The sequence below is a fragment of the Rhinoraja longicauda genome, chromosome 40 (genome assembly GCF_053455715.1).
Source record: "Rhinoraja longicauda isolate Sanriku21f chromosome 40, sRhiLon1.1, whole genome shotgun sequence".
Lineage (NCBI taxonomy): Eukaryota > Metazoa > Chordata > Chondrichthyes > Rajiformes > Arhynchobatidae > Rhinoraja > Rhinoraja longicauda.
Window position 1 is genome coordinate 16,335,561 of NC_135992.1, and position 17,374 is coordinate 16,352,934.

The 17,374-nt window shown below is 49.0% G+C and overlaps 1 protein-coding gene across 2 annotated transcripts; it reads right to left on the reverse strand.

The window, feature by feature from the left end:
- Positions 1-1,488: 1,488 nt before the first annotated feature.
- rcn3 (reticulocalbin 3, EF-hand calcium binding domain) lies at positions 1,489-15,195 on the reverse strand. Of its 2 annotated transcripts, none has more exons than XM_078430695.1 (7): positions 15,096-15,195; positions 13,363-13,592; positions 10,397-10,590; positions 7,879-8,060; positions 7,579-7,639; positions 6,499-6,698; positions 1,489-3,651 (listed from the first exon to the last, which is right to left on the reverse strand). In XM_078430695.1, exons 2-7 carry the CDS (start codon positions 13,584-13,586, stop codon positions 3,547-3,549), a joined length of 966 nt encoding a protein of 321 aa, XP_078286821.1. In that variant the 5' UTR covers positions 13,587-13,592; positions 15,096-15,195; the 3' UTR covers positions 1,489-3,546. The 2 variants fall into 2 exon arrangements, with proteins under 2 accessions (XP_078286821.1, XP_078286820.1); XM_078430694.1 differs by having other exon boundaries at positions 1,489-4,923.
- Between the last annotated feature and the right edge of the window lie 2,179 nt (positions 15,196-17,374).

A 17,374-nucleotide genomic window follows, 5' to 3' on the forward strand; every position in this document is an offset into this window, starting at 1 on the left:
GCTGGGCAAGGTAGTGTATGCAAGATTATTTTCTTTTGTATATAAAATCATTAAACAATGGTTGCCTTCAAAAAAGGAGTTCGGTCAGAATAAAGTCCCCAAAAACATTACAAAGTGATTTGCAGTAACGGATCACCACAGTCAGAGACCATGTCTGTCAGACAATAGGTGCAGGAATAGGTCATTCGGCCCTTCGAGCCAGCACCGCCATTCAATGTGATCGTGGCTGATCATTCTCAATCAGTACCCCGTTCCTGCCTTCTCCTCATACCCCCTGACTCCGCTATCCTTAAGAGCTCTATCTAGCTCTCTCTTGAATGCATTCAGAGAATTGGCCTCCACTGCCTTCTGAGGCAGAGAATTCCACAGATTCACAACTCTCTGACTGAAAAAGTTTTTCCTCATCTCAGTTCTAAATGGCCTACCCCTTATTCTTAAACTGTGGCCCCTTGTTCTGGACTCCCCCAACATTGGGAACATGTTTCCTGCCTCTAACGTGTCCAACCCCTTCAGGGATTGGTGGAGTAATGAAGTCAGGGATAGGTGCAGTAATGGATCACCACACAGTCAGAGATCATGTCTGTCTGTCAGTCAGGGATAGGTGCAGTAACAGATTGGCACAGTCAGAGATCTTGTCTGTCTGTCAGTCAGGGATAGGTGCAGTAACAGATTGGCACAGTCAGAGATCATGTCTGTCTGTCAGTCAGGGATAGGTGCAGTAACAGATTGGCACAGTCAGAGATCTTGTCTGTCAGTCAGGCATTGATGGACATCCAACATCTTGAGGTGCAGTTATGAAGGTAGGATATCTCCCCGGGTCACTATTCCTCTGTCACCATTACAGGTGCTCCTCAACCTACGGTGGGGTTCTGTTCTGAGAAACCCATCGGAAACTGAAAATATTGTAAGTCAATGCATTTAATACACGCGATCACGTGGCCGTAAGCGAGCTGCAGTTCACTACGGGTCGCTGCCGTTTCCACCATCAAAGTCTAAATATCGCAAGTCGAAGCATCATAAGCTGGGGAGCACCAGTACCAAGAACATAACACAGTGCTGGATGATCATCCTGTCCAGGCTGACCTTCGATCACCCCTTCACGCTAATTCTATGTTATCCCACTTTCACATCCGCTCCCTACCCTGTAGAGGTCAATTTACAGAGAGCTGATTAACCTTCACACCCGAGCGTCCTTGGTATGTGGGAGAAAACAGGAGCACCTGGAGAAAACCCTATGTGGTCCCAGGGACAACATGCAAACTCCACCCAGAGGTCAGCATTGAGCCGGGGTCTCTGGGGCTGAGGCAGCAGCTCTACCCGCTGCACCACTGCCATCATCATCACCACTGTATCGGTTGGTTCAAGTATCTGAGTCACAGGGAAGTACCTGCTCCTGATTCCAGTCACTTGCAGCACATCAGTGACTGACGTACAAAGTGCGGACGTAAATACTAAATTTATTTTAAAAATGAGAGACAGAAGACAGTCTTATAGCATTATATTAAAGATTTATTGGCAAGTTGAGGTTTCTCGTCAGAGGCACAGAGCTGGGTGCAGTCAACACAAGAATCATCTCACAACCACAAGAATCCAGCAGTAATGAGCAAGGCCACACAATCTACATTAACTCCTGGGGTTCAGGTCTGTTTGCCATCCCCCCCAGTCACTGATACTGAACCTCACCATGCATAAATCAATAATACTGACCGTCACAATGCAGGAACAGGCCCTTTGGCCCACAATGTCCGTGCTGGAAATGATGCAAAGTTCATTCAGGGACCATTTCTACAATTGTAACAGTGCCTCAACTCCTCTCCGGACTTTCCACCCAGTCAGAGTGTAAAGGGGAAGAGATCAATGACCTGCGAGCTCTGACATCCTACCTCCCCCTCCCCCCAACGGCTGGGAAATGTCTTGCTATCTCTCCAAGATTGTATTTCCCATGAACGTTAGTGGTTAGGCAAATATAGAAAGTGGCAGGTGGTAAAGGAAGCCAACCGCACTGAAGAACAGTGTAGACGGACTTATAGTCTACGGGCAAGTGCTGAAAGATGGGATTTTTATGGGTGGGTCAGCCATGGCATGGTGGGCCGAATGGCCTGCTTTTTCCTGCCGTAAGCGTGTTGTTGACTAAATAGCCATTTCCTCTTCTCCTTGGAGCAAAGGGTTAGTGGGCACGGTCAGGGTCAGGGTCAGGGAGAGGGGAGATGCAGGTGGTGCAAGGATACAGTGGCTCACGCCAACACTGGCAGAATGGGACTGAGGGGGAAAAACTCAGAGCAGTAATGACCTGGGATTGTGGAAACAATTCATCAGTGCGGGGAGGAGGATAGGGCAGTGGGACAAGACTGGGTCTGATGGGATAGCACAGACTCCAAGGGCTGAATGGCCTTGCCCGTGCTACAACAGAGCATTGGGACTGGTCGGACTAGCTGGTGTGGAGTGAGTGGGGAACACCCGAGACTTTGGCCAACAATGGTTGGCCGTGTGCAAGCGAGCTCAGGACCTGCCAGTGTGGCCGAGGACATGTGGAGGAAGGAACTGCAGACGCTGGTTTAAACAGAAGATAGACACAAAAAGCTGGAGTAACTCAGCGGGACAGGCAGCATCTCTGGAGAGAGACGGTGAACCCTTTCATCAGGCAGTTGAGAGAGAAAATGATCACAGGTTGAAGCTGGGACACTGCATCTATTTCTCCCAGCTCATTACCACAGGCTTGAGTTCACTGGAATGGTCAAGGTGATGGGCAGGGGGTGATCGCACTGGTCAGCTGGTTACTGCACCTGTATCACACTGCTCTTGAATACTGAATCAGCAACCTGTGCTTGAGAACACCATCAGTGATGGGGGCCAGAGAGCTTCATTGTACACGTGGTTAGGGCCCAGTTCCTCACCTTCTCTGTAAAGTTTTAGTTTGGACCCATCGTGTCATTGGGCATCAGGCATCTTGCTTACCCCTGCACTGTTTGTACTGGCTACATCCCCACGACCCTTTCACCCAATGTCAACACTGCACTTTGGCCCCTAAATCAGACAAGAACACGTGTCTCCTCTTCATGCCCTCGAGAGACTGTCCAAACATCCAACCCATGAAGGCACACAGAGTGCTGGGGCAACTCAGCAGGTCAGGCAGCATCTCGGGAGAGAAGGAATGGCTGACGTCACGGGTCGGGACCCTTCTTCAGACTGAAGAAACGTCACCCATCCCTTCTCTCCCGAGATGCTGCCTGACCCGCTGAGTTACTCCAGCATTTTGTATCTACCTTGATTTTAATGAGCATCTGCAGTTTTTTTTCTCTACACATTCAACCCATGATCCTGGTTTTAAACTGCAAGGGAGGAGAGGTGAGGAATTGGGCCCCGACGATTCCAGCGTAGAATACATTCTAGCATCAGGGTCAAGGACAATCAAGCCCCCTCCCTCGAAAGAGACAAATCAGATTTGTACAGACAGCCAAATTAAGCACCCCATCCCTTATAAAATATTTTACAAAAAGCAATGGAGGATGCAGAATAGAGTGCAATCACAGAGTGGCCGTGAGTTGACTAAAATTCATCGTGTTGGCCCATCAGCTCTCCGAAATTGGTGACAGCACTTCCTACGAACTTGTTGTAGTCCTCCAGGAATTCTTGCTTTGAGAGTTTGCCATCCTGACGGGGAAGTAGGGTTTGGTTAGACACGGGCGGGAGGCCGGGCAGGAGCCACATACTTTCTTAAAAACTATTGTAACAGTCCAAAAATAAAAATAAATTGACAAGCAATTCTCAGTAACATATTGCAACAGCAGGTCACAATAGTCTGAGCAAGGTCTCCAAGTCATGGATTAACCAATAATCTGAACCCTCGGTTCACTTTGTTGCACTGGGTTAATGTCAATTCCAGATTCTGTCCCGATGCGAGTCGTGAGTGGAAGTAATGTGGTTAGGTGCACAACACTGACCACAAAGAGCCAGTCACTGGTGGGAACAAATGAGGAACGGTACGCGAGAGCTTGGCACGGTATCAGGGCCAATATGCAGACTGTTGCTCGATCCCAAAGCCGGTAAACGCTGTAGAAAAGACTCGCCAATTTAGAAAATTCCGCTCAGTTTCTCAAGAGCAGCGAGTTGAATCTTGGCTCTGATGGAGGTCCAAGCCCAGTGACCGTAAAACCGGTCAGCTTCACGCACATCCTCCCTGCTTCGACCTCACGCGGGCACAGTGACTGGGAATGGGGCTGGGGTGCGGCTAGCAACAGTGGAGTCTGACATTCATCCACCAGGACAGAGATACAAGCAGGAGGCAACTCCCACCAAGATCTCATGCTGTCCATACTCTAGCACCATCGTGCACCAGAAGTGGCAGAAGTCAGACCACCTGCTGATCAGCCAATAACCACCCCAAAATTAATATCCCAAACTTTTATGGAGGTTGGGGTAAAAAAATAAAAATCTCCAGCCAGCCAAGCAATTGCAATAAATCCTACACAAACTCTGCCTCATCGCGAATGCCAAAATCTGAAATGAATTAACCCAGTTGCAACGTGTCTGGTGGTGAGATGAGGGTCCATTCCTGGGCAACCTCCTTGGGTGAGAGGGGAGCGGGGCTAAAGCATCAGCAGAGCTTGGAGCCCCACTCACAGCAGGATGGAGGGGCATTTGATGGAAACTCAGTCAGTCAAAGAGGAGATAGAACAATTAAACACAATTAATGTTTCTGATCACATTTCAAATTATTCATGTCCTGGGTTAGCAAGCAACAAACTTTTTTGATGCAATTTCTGTGGGATTGGTGCCGATCAACTGATTGATTGATTGGAAATATTGATTTGCCACTCAGAATTCGTCGTGTTCTCGGGTCAGGTCCTCCCCATAATTGGTCACTTGGCTGCCAACAAACATATTCCAGTTGTTTACAATCTCCTGCTTTGTCAGTTTACTGTCCTGTGAACACACAGCACAAGACAAAACAAGGTTAGTGGGCGCAGAGGAAACTCAGGAGAGCAAAGTGTAGAGGCATGCATTTTGGTCATTACAATAACGGCGTAGATCTTTTATAAATGGAGAGAGAATCCAGAAATCAGAGGTGCAAAGGGACTTGGAGTGCTGGTGCAGGACTCCCAAAAGGTTAATGTGCAAGTCGAATCAGTAGTCAGGAAGGCAAATTCAATGCTAGCATTAATATCAAGAGGACTGGAATAAAAAAACAGATGTAATACTGGAGTACTGTGAGCATATTTGACGAAGGATGTGCTGGCTCTGGAGAGAGTCCAGAGCAGGTTTACAAGAACGATCCCGTAAATGAGTGGGTTAGCATATGATGAGCGTTTGACAGCACTGGGCCTGTACTCACTGGAGTTTGCAAGGTTGAGGGGGGACCTCATTGAAACTTACAGAATAATGAAAGGCATAGAGTGGATGTGGAGAGGATGCTTCCACTGGTGGGAGAGTCTAGGGCCAGAGGTCACAGCCTCAGAATTAAAGGGCACTCTTTTAGAAAGGAGGAACTTCTTTAGTCAGAGGGTGGTTAATCTGTGGAACTCATCATCACCCGGGCAGTAGAGGCCAAGTCAGTGGATATTTTTAAGGCAGAGAGAGACAAATTCTTGATTAGAACGGGTGTCAAGGGTTCTGGGGAGAAGGCAGGAAAATGGGATTAGGAGGCAGAGATCAGCCATGATTGAATGGCAGAGTAGATTCGATGGGCTGAATGGCCTAATTCTGCTCCAATAACTTGTCAGTGAAACGCCACTGGGGACATGCAGAACCACAAACTTGCTCTGCGGACAGACACACAGCGTCTCCAGTCTCAGAGTCAGAGGAGAGGGAGACAGAGATATGGAAGGGCAAGGTGTGAGAACAAGACATCAAAGGGGATGGAGTTCAAGGATCATTGTTAGCCATGGGGAAGGTGACAAGGAGGCAGTAGAAATAGCAATGTGGATCGCAGAGCAGGAGGGGCAATGCCCTTACCCCGGGTCTGCCTATCTGAAACAACCCCCCCCCCCCCCACTTCCACCTTTGCCCCTCCTGCCCCCAAACGCCCAGCCATTCTGACTGCATGTAGGAAGCGTGCTTTAGCTGCAGGGAAAGGTTGGATTCTGCAGGGCAGACGTGTTAGATGTATAAGCTCTGTTATACTGTTATAGATGTACATACAATTATGAGAGGCATAGATAGGGTGGACAGTCACAACTTTGTCCCTGGGTGGAAGTGCGAGAGACTAGAGGGCAGAGTTTTAAAAAAAAGATGTGCAGGGCAAGTTGTTGTTGGCATAGACACAGAGGTGGGTGCCTGGAACAGGCTGCCAGAGTAGTGGAGGAAGCTGACACTCTGGCACAGAGGTGGGTGCCTGGAACAGGCTGCCAGAGTAGTGGAGGAAGCTGACACTCTGGCACAGAGGAACAGAGGGCTGTGCACATGCACACAAGAGACAGAAAGTCACATAAAGCAGAAGGGGGCAGGGAGAGGAACGAGTGGGAAGGAACGGAGAGGAGAGGGAAACAAGTGAAGACCAACCTGGTCTTTATCGGACTCGTGGATCAGGTGCTTGGCCTCAGCCATGGAGTGATCATAGTCGTTGGGCAGGATCCAACGTTCAACCTCCGACATGTCCATCTTCCCATCCTTGTTGATGTCTCGGTACTGTTTGAACTGTTCCTGCTCGTTCTTCACCCAGTCTGGCTCCTGCTCGCCCTCCTCCGCGGTGTACATGTCACCTGTGGGAGGTAACACAGGGAGGTCTCATCGTCAGTGTGCCCCCAAACACAACACAACATCCTGACTGGCAGCAGCACAACAGTGACCGGGGGGGGGGGGGGGGGGGGGGGGGAGACACAAAATGGTGCAGTAACTCAACGGGTCAGGCAGCATCTCAGGACAGAAGGAGTGGGTGACGTTTCAGAGTGCCGGAGTAACTCAGCGGGACAGGCAGCATCACTGGAGAGAAGGAATGGGTGACGTTTCGGGCCTTGAGGTCTTAAGTGATAGGAGCAGACTTAGGCCATTAGATGAAGTCAACTCCGCCATTCAATCATGGCTGATCCATCTCTCCCTCCGAACCCCTCTCGCCTGCCTTCTCCTCATAACCCCCGACACCGGTCGAGACCCTTCAGACTGAGAGGGAGGCGAGATTTGGAAGGGGGCAAAGAACATCCAAGATGTGAAAAGAACAGATCAAAGCAGACGGTGATCAGGGAAATCTATGATGGTTGATTGTTGGATGAGGGGAAGGTGACAAGGGGTGGGTGGATACAGGTGTAGAGGGCGAGATTGTCAGGTGGGTGGACAAAAGGCTAGAGATGAAAAGGAGAGGAGAGACGGAGAGAGAAATGTGAAGCGGGAGGGAGGGACATGGATGAGAGGCAGAGCCAATACATTAGTTCCAAGACATCGACAGGGACAAAGGTTTAGTTTCACCCTCTATAGTAATTGAGCGTTTAATTGTTATATGTTCCAATAAGAGCACAGACATTCTTCCTTCAATTATAAACATGGGTAATTTCCTGGAGATTTCCCCATTGTCAGTCACATCGTACAAGGCTTAACTCACCAAAATGTCTTCATCAGGTCCAAAATTACATTCACCTACAGCCTTACCGATATATTCTTTAACATCCACCAAGCCATCCCCATCCTTGTCAATGTCTTCAATGGTCTCCTGTATACAGAGAGAGAGATGTTAAATCAGAATCAGAATCATACTTTATTAACCATGTTTTGCAATATATGAGAAAAGCCTAGCCATATACCCGTCTAATTGTTTCTAAGACATTGTGATGGTCCCAGCCCCAACTATCTCCTCCCGCAGCTCGTTCCATACACCCACCACCCCTTTGAGTGAAAAAGTTGCCCCTCAGGTTCCCATCAAACCCTCTGCTGCCTCCCACTGGCCGTTACCTGAACAACGATGGCCTTCATGTAGTCGAACTCCTCTGGGTGCAGGAAGGCCGTGAACTCCTCCCGTGTGGCCAACTGGTTCCCATCCTTGTCCGCCTTCTCGAACCGCCGCACGTCTCGTCTCAGCATCTTCCTGTAGCTGATCTTGTCATCATCATTACTCACGTCACTGAACGCCTCATCTGGGGGGGGGGGGGACAGAGAGAGGGGACAGGGTCAGGCAGGGGGGGGGTTAGAGAAATGGGACGCGGGGGGGGGGGGGGGGCAGAGAGAGGGGACAGGCTCAGACAGGGTGTGGGGGGAGGGAGAGAAACGGGACGCGGGGGGGGCAGAGAGAGGGGACAGGGTCAGACAGGGTGTGGGGGGAGGGAAGAGAAACGACGCGGGGGGTGGGGGCAGAGAGAGGGGACAGGGTCAGACAGGGTGTGGGGGGAGGGAAGAGAAACGACGCGGGGGGGGGGGCAGAGAGAGGGGACAGGCTCAGACAGGGTGTGGGGGGAGGGAAGAGAAACGACGCGGGGGGGGGCAGAGAGAGGGGACAGGCTCAGACAGGGTGTGGGGGGGGGAAGATAAACAACGTGGGGGGGGGGGGAGTGGACAAAAGAACTGCAGATGCTGGTTTAACAAAAAAGAAAAAAGTGCCAGAGTGACTGTGGATCAGGCATGTCTGGAGAACATGGACAGGTGAATGAAGAAGGGTCCCGACCCAAAACGTCACCTATCCATGTTCTCCACAGATGCTGCCTGACCCGCTGAGTTACTCCAGCACTCTGTGAAACGTCACCTATCCATGTTCTCCACAGATGCTGCCTGACCCGCTGAGTTACTCCAGCACTTTGCATTTAAAAAAAAAAAAAAAATGAACACCCGATTTAAAAATCATATCCCAATACAAACTGAAATGGAAGCAGCTGCATTTCCAAGCGTTGTCACAAGGGGACAGTGTTGTGCCATCGAGCACAAGGGGCAGCGGCTGGTTCTGGAGATCGGGTGCGTTTGGCCCAGGATCTCAATACCCTCCCCTCTGTTAGCGTGAGGGTCAGACTGCCCACTGCAGCCACTCCAGCACACCCAAGGCAGCGTTTTTGTTTCACACCGAGGGTGGTGGGGGCCTGGGAAATGCTGCCAGGTGTGTTGGTGGAGGCAGATACCTCGGTGGTGTTTTAGGGGAGATTAGACAGGCACGTGGATGTTCAAGGAATGGGAGGGGGATAATGATCAGAGAGCAGTTTAACATGGCGTTGTGTTCGGCACGGACATTGTGGGCCGAAGGGCCTGTTCCTGTGCTGTACTGTTCTCCGTTCCACAAGTGTTTCTTGGCAGACGCACCGGATAAGGACAGGAACAATTAGAGTAATGGAGTCATAAAGCTGTGGCTCATTGAGTCTTCAATAACCGTGAAGCAGCCATTGTGACTAATCCTATTCCACTCCCACCTTGTTCTCAACTCCTCGTGAGTTTTACCAATCACCTGTGCCAATCTACAGTGGCCAGTTTAGTTTTGAGACAAAGCACGGACCAGCCCTTCGGCCCATCGAGTCCACACAGACCAGCAACCACCCGTTCACACTAGTTCCATGTTATCCCACTTTCCCCATCCACTCCCTACACACTAGGGGGCTACGTACAGAGGGCAGGTTAACCTACAAATCTACATGTCTTTGGGACGTGGGAAGGAAACCGGAGTACCTGGAGGAAACCCACGCGGTCACAGGGAGAACATGCAAACTCCACACAGACAGCATCCGAGGTCGGGATCGAACCTGTGTCTCTGGGGCTGTGAGGCAGCAGCTCTACCCGCTGCCTCCCCTTTATGCTGCAACCTTATAGGCACATTCGTTTTAGATTAGAGGAACAGCATGAAAGCAGGCCCTTCGGCCCACCGAGCCCATTCCAACCAGCAACCACCCATTCACACCAGTTCTATGTTAGCTCACTTTCTCATCCAATCCCTACACACTAGGGGGCAATTAACCCACAAATCCTAAACATAGTAATAACCAAAAATAAGTGAATTGGGCATTTTCATAAACTGGTCCACGATATTGCAGAACACCCAAGTACAGAGAGCCATCCAACATTACGTTAACTCCCCAACTTGGGCAGTGGTTTGGTGCTGAGCTGGGGTCGAGGTCAGTGTTGTGCTGTGTTCAAGATGGGAAGAAGCCGTTCCTAAACCTGGAGGTCACGGTTCTCAGGCTCCTGCACAAGTGAAAGAAGCAGAATTAGACCATTCGGCCCATCGAGTCTACTCCGCCATTTAATCACGGCTGATCTATCTTTCCCTCTCAACCCCATTCTCTTGCCTTCTCCCCGTTACCTTCGACACCCGTACCAATCAGGAATCTGTCGATCTACGCTTTAAAAATACCCAATGACGTGGCCTTGTTGCCAACAGTGGCAGTGAGAGGGGAGCGTGGCCAGGGTGGAGTGAGTGCATCTTTGATGATCTTGGCTGTGATTTGGAGGATGTGCCTATGGGGTTCCGGTGGTGGGGGGTCTCAGTGTGTCTCCGTACCCGCGTGGAATCCGTACGTAACGTTCCTGTACTCCTCCCAGGAAATCTGGCCGTCCTGGTTGCCGTCGTATTCGTTCCAATTCTTCTTGACATTATCATCGATGTACCGGTTCTGTGCGCGCTTGATCCACACAGTCAGCTCGTCCGCAGTCACCAGTCCATCCTGGTCATGGTCAATGAGGTCCACGATTTTCCTGGAGAGGGGAGGGGGGGCGTGAGAACGAACAAACGAAGACGTGCAGAAGGTGAGTGGACGAAGCAAAGGACGCAAGAGGATCAGATCTACAGTCTCACAGCTCCAGACACCGGGTTCAAGAGGAGAAACAAGGAACTACAGACAGACAGAGTGCTGGAGTAACTCAGCGGGTCGGGCAGCATCTGTGGAGAGAAGGAATGGGTGACATTTCGGGTCGAAACCCTTCTTCAGACTTTTTGCAGTCTGAAGGAGGGTCTCAACCCGAAACGTCACCAATTCCTTCTCTCCAGAGATGCTGCCTGTCGTGCTGAGTTACTCCTGCATTTTGTGTCAATCTTCAGTTTAGACCAGCACCTGCAGTTCCTTGCTACACAAAGTGCTGGAGTAACTCATCCTGGGAGAACATGGAGAGATAACATTTTGGGTTGGGACCCTTCTTGAGGCTCAAAAAGTCACCTATCCATATTCTCCACAGATGCTGCCTGACCCACTGAGTTACTCCAGCACTTTGTTGTCTTTTTCTGGTAACCAGCATCTGCAGTTCCTCGTTTCTCCAATGAAGGCATCATATCAGGGCACTAACCTATCTGCTAGTCACTTCACTACATTTGTCCATTGTCTGAAAGCAAATGTATTCAAAAGCAATGTAAGACAGAGTGCTGGAGTAACTCAGCGGGTCAGGCAGCATCTGTGGAGAACATGGATAGGTGACGTTTCACAGAGTGCTGGAGTAACTCAGCGGGTCAGGCAGCATCTGTGGAGAACATGGATAGGTGATGTTTCACAGAGTGCTGGAGTAACTCAGCGGGTCAGGCATCTCTGTGAAACGTCACCTATCCATGTTTTCCACAGATGCTGCCTGACCCGCTGAATTACTCCAGCACTCTGTGTCTTGTTTTATAAACTAGCATCTGCAGTTCCTCGCATCTATATTAAACACTCTTGCAAAACTCCCACCCCCAGTTCCCCAACAATCTGCCTCGAATGGCCTCCTCCTGCACCTATTTTCTAATCCAAGGAGAATTCAGCAGGATTTTACACACTGCCTCTGGGTAATTGAGGGTGTGCTCAGTCATCACTTGAAGCGGTTTAATGTTTTAGGGAAATATGTAACAGATTACTGGTCGGGGCTTGTCTGTTGGATCGCTGGGTGGGTGGAAGCAGCTCTGTGTACTGCCACGTGTGAGACTGCTATTGACAAGTCGCGCTCCGGTGTGGGGGTGGGGGCAAGAGGGGTGGGGGAAGGGAATCATCTCACTGCCACCTCAGTTCAGGAAGCAGCCGGCCATGTCAGGGAACTGGGGGGGGGGACAGGAAACAGAGGCTGGAATCTTCAAGCCCAGGCACACAGGAAATCAAAGCCAAACAGCACCACTTCAGAAAGATTCCAAACTCCCAGCTTGTCGCAGTAAACCCTGTGCTCAGATATTGCATCAGGAATCAAGCTCCCTGCTAGTTGCAGCTGCAACATCTAGTGGCCTGGGAAGTCTCCAAACTTTTAAGTTAAATGAAATTATTATTAAGTTGAAGGCACAATGTTCAAAGGATTGAAAAAGTGCTAACATTTTAAGTCAAATTGTTATTAAATTGAAGCTGCAATGTTTGGTGGTGTGGAAATGCCAAAGGTACAGTTCACTGAAACATTGCAAATGGGCACAGGCTTATCAAGGGCACCATCGCCTAACGGCTAAATGAAACGGCCTTCCCATAAAAAGACAGATGTTATCTACAACTATTAAGGTCCAGGGAACAGGAACAACCTGGCAGTTCACTGGTGTAACTCTGGCTGGTGTAACGCTGGCTGTCTGGTGTTAACGTAGCGAATGGGAGGGGGTCATTGTGAAGGGGATGAGGGGCAATGAAGGTGTACACAAGGAGAGTGTTGTAGGGCAGGGGGGGCAAGAGGAGTCAAAACAGGGGGTGCACCAGGGCTGTCCTTGGTACCATCTCTTTTGATGTCTTGTTTTCACACCTTCCCTTCCTTATCTCTGTGTCTCCTTTCCCCCTAACTCTTAGTCTGAAGAAGGCTCTCGACCTGAAACATCACCCATTCCAGCGATGCTGCCTGTCCCGCTGAGTTACACCAGCTATTTGTTCTATTTTCTGTCGCGTCGGGGACAGTTTAGGGGACACACCAACACCAGTAAGATGGGGGTTGATTTATGAGGCGTGCCGGCACCACCAGGGTGGGGGACATCAAGGGGCACGCGGGCAGGGTGGGGGGGGGGAGAAACAACAGTGCCACCAGGACACGGGGGAGCATCGTGCCAGTGTCATTAGGGCCAGGATCAGTGTAGGGGGGTGCACCATCATGGTTATGGTGGGGGATGGTTTAGGGAGCATGTCAGTGTCACCAGGGCAGGGGACAGTTTAGGGGGCACACTGGACCACCGGGGCAGGGGACAGTGTAGGGGGCGCACTGGACTTCTCTGGTGTGGGACAGTGTAGGGGGCACACTGGACCTCTCTGGTGTGGGACAGTTTAGGGGGCACACGGGACTTCTCTGGTGTGGGACAGTGTAGGGGGCGCACTGGACCTCTCTGGTGTGGGACAGTGTAGGGGGCACACTGGACCACCGGGGCAGGGGACAGTGTAGGGGGCACACTGGACTTCTCTGGTGTGGGACAGTGTAGGGGGCACACTGGACCTCTCTGGTGTGGGACAGTGTAGGGGGCACACTGGACCTCTCTGGTGTGGGACAGTTTAGGGGAGTGTAGCTGATGTTCAAGGCCGAGATCAGTGAGAGCATTAGCATTGACATTGTGCCTACCCCAGCCTCTCTTTGCTCTCCTCCGGAGTGAGTTGGTCGAAGGTCTTTGCCCCTTCGCTCCCCAAGAAGGCATCATGATCGAACTGGAAGCCGTTCTGCTCGCTGGGATCCCGGTCATCCAGGTCCTTGGAATGGTGCACCCGTTCCTTCTTCTCCGAGGTGGGTTTGCAGAATGCCACGGAGGCACAAAGAGCCAGCAACCCCAGCAGGTTCTTCCGCATCATCGTCAACTGCAGGAAGCACACACACGTACGTACAGACACAGGGACTGAGAGCCATGGGCAGGTAGCGAAACCCAGCACAAATTCCCCCAATCTGAAATCACTCACAGCCCCCCTCTTCTATGTCCTACAAATGCTGCTTTAACCAATTGTCAGTATTCAATCAATGTCTCTCCCATGAACCACCACAGGACATTTCCAATACTGAGGGCACTAAAAACAAATTATTATTGTTGTAATGTTACCACTTCCAGGCATTGCATTGTAGGCAACAGCTTGCACAGAACGTACTAAACCCCAGTCTTCTTACCCATACGTGGTCCTTTTCACTGTAAATTAAAGCTTTTCTCTTTTATTACAAACTTTATTGCAGGACTAACCATTAAATCTGTCTACTTATATTACTGTTTCAGATAAACAATCCCCCCCAAAGGGTTTAAAGAATTAAACGTCAGTAGATTATAATTTTAAACATCATGGCATGCAAATGTAATTAAATTCATTACAAGTAATGTTGAGGAATTAACAATTATTTTTTTATTTATGGGACAGAGAACATGCTGCAAGAGCTGAACAAGCAGATCACACTCCCCTCAAGATTAATCAACAGATATCCCATTACTCAAGTAACTTAGCAGGACATGCAGCATCTCAGGAGAGAAGGAATCAGGGTCTCGACCCGAAACGTCACCCATTCCTTCTCTCCAGAGATGCTGCCTGTCCCACTGACTTACTCCAGCATTTTGTGTCTGTCTGCAGATCCTTCCAACACACATCTTATTACTCTACTCCACAAGACTGCAAGATTTCCCTTTAACATAAAACAATTTTGGAAGTTTACTACATTGATTTATTTAGCATTATTAATGTGCAAGATAAATTATTGTTACCTACTCAAATCAAAAAGGTATTCATCAAATTTAATGCCAAAAAATTGTTGCCAGTTTAAAAAACTATAACTTCCCAAGAACCGGTTGATCAACTTTACAGTTAGTGTTTAAACAAGCAATATTCATTTACTAAAATCAAACTTCAGAATATGCAATACAAAATAGAACATTTCCATTGCAATCTTAGCAGCATTTATACATTCTCAGCTCTATTCTTCGTCACAATCTTCAGTAATTCTTTAGAAATTCTCCTAGAGCTCTCCAATTCGTTTTTTTTAAACAACCACCAAAACTGTCATTTTACACCTTATAAGTTTTAAATAACTTCAAATTGTGCCGAAGCTTTTATCAACTTACAAAACTTGACATCTCTTTATCAAATGAGTTAATTTGATACAGTGGAGAGGCACCAAAGCATAATTCTGATCAATAAAAATCTGAACTTTACAACTCAGTTTTTCTTGCACAAATTAAATTGAAACTCTAAGGTTTTGGGTAATAAATGTTTTTACTACAACACACTCTGACCCACACAGACATACACAGACATACACATAGACATACACATATATACATATATACACACACATATATATATATATACACACACTATTAGCCTTACCAGTGGTTTATCAGTGAGTGATAAGAAGGTGCAATAACCGCGCCCTGGACCCTGAATAAATACTCCCCGAGACCGGAGAGAGCATAATAAACTTCTCCAATCAGCGCCGGCCTTTCTCCCAGCTCGGTGGCCGGGCTCGGTTGTCACGGCTCCCGCCAATGGTCGAGCTGCCCCGGGTTTCCCATTGGCTGGGGACCGCCACGTTGACACGTGGGGGCGACCACTGCGCCTGCGCGTCGTGCGCGTTGCCTTCTGGTACTTGTAGTCGTATTTTTAAAAAGTTAAAATGGAATCTGTAAAGAAACAAGAAGGCCATGATTTTCTAAACAACGTTAACAGTCCGGATTTACAAAAGCAAAAATGATGGATGTAGAGAGGAAAAGCGAGTTAAAGGCGATTCCACGCATGATGGACATGTCGTCCTTCCAATTGTGTTGGAGTTGATTTGATGAACGTGTCGGTTAGCGAATGAGAGGGCAGAGAGGCGGGGATAGCCCCGCCCTCTATGAGGATAGACCAATCATAGGCCAGGGAGGGCCCGCCCTGGTTGGAGATTGGCCAATCATAGCACGTCGGGGCCCGGCGAGATCCCGCCCCCTGGTGATTGACGGGCCGCTTTGGGCGGGAGCGCGGTGGCGGTGAGGTGTCCGCGGGCGGGCGGGCGGGCGCGCGCGCGTGCGAGGCCGGAGCCCGTAGACGGTGACGTGTTGCTGCTGCAGGTCGAACCACCACCGACCTATTAACTCTAAGCAAACCCCACAACAGGCACCAAAACTAAAAGCCACACAGGATAAGGTGGCTGCTCTACCCAAGGAGGTGAGGAGTGTAAACAACACAATTGAGGAAAAAACAAAACAATGAAGACTTATTTGTCCGTCAAAAACCCGCAAATCTCTTTTTTTTTTTTTTTAAACAAGAACCGAAGCTGTTGAAACTATTCTTTCTGTCAGAAGGGGTGTTGTACTGGTGCCAGGCTGCATGCACCCTGCGGAAATGGGTTGGTGAGGGAGACTTGTCTTGAACCAACCTTTAAAAGTCAATGCAATTACTTGCAGCAAAGTCCTGAGAGGCTGCAGTTCAGTCTGGTGGAAATATCTATCAAACAAACAGTTGCTTAAAGCCCTCAAAAATGCTGGAAATACTCAGCAGGTCAAGCAGAGCCTGTGGAGAGAGAATACTTCGACATTTTGGCTTTGTGACCTTTGGCCAGTTCTTTTGCTTGGTTAATGTGGTTCAATGATTCACCACCCAGCTTCTGCACCAAAGACTTCAGGAAACATCAGTCCAAAACTCTTAATGACATAGTAGAACATTCACTTTATTTCCATCTCTCTTCTATTTTCCCCTCTAGCTTTAACTTTTTAAGTGTCCATTGCTTTGCAAAAGGTGCAAGTCTATTCTAGCACCTGAGGTCATGATGAAACCTGGGTCTCTTGCTATGAGTCAGCAGCTCTACCAGCTGTACCACTGTGACATCCTATAGAGATTTACTGAAATTATGGGAATGAGGAACTTGAGGTACATTAGTATACTGGAAAAATTGGGGTTGTGCTCCTTGGAAAGAGGAGGAAGAAGGAATTGTAGGTGCTGGTGTACAAAAATAGGTACAAAGTGCTCAACTAACCGGTCTGAAGAAGGGTCCCGACCCAAAACCTCACCAATCCATGTTCTCCAGAAATGCTGCCTGACCCGCTGAGTTATTCCAGCACTGCGTTTTATTTGGAATTGAGGAGGTTGTCAGGGATCAGATAGTGGTATTTAAAATTTAGAGGCTGTAAACTGAGAGAAATTGACTCATTGACAGTGGGCCCAGTAACAGTATGAAGGTGATTGACGAAATAAGCCAAAGTAAAAGATTTTCTTCCAGAGTGAATTCAGTAAAACTGATAATCTGACATTCTCAGAATTTTGATGGTGCTAGATTAAGAGATCGCTGGACTATTGGATTTTCTTCCTATTCATTCCCAAACACACATAATTCACTTTTGCTTTACAAATTACACAATAGTGTAATAAATTGTGAGGAGCAAGAAATATACTAGTACTCAAGACCTTGGCTTCAGTTGCAGATGTTCCTCACCTTTGATGCTCTGGATCCTGATCCAGTTTTGGCTGCAGGCAAATGTGTAGGAAGTGCAATAGACAATAGGTGCAGGAGTAGGCCATTCAGCCCTTCGAGCCAGCACCGCCATTCAATGCGATCATGGCTGATCACTCTCAATCAGTACCCCGTTCCTGCCTTCTCCCCATACCCCCTCACTCCGCTATCCTTAAGAGCT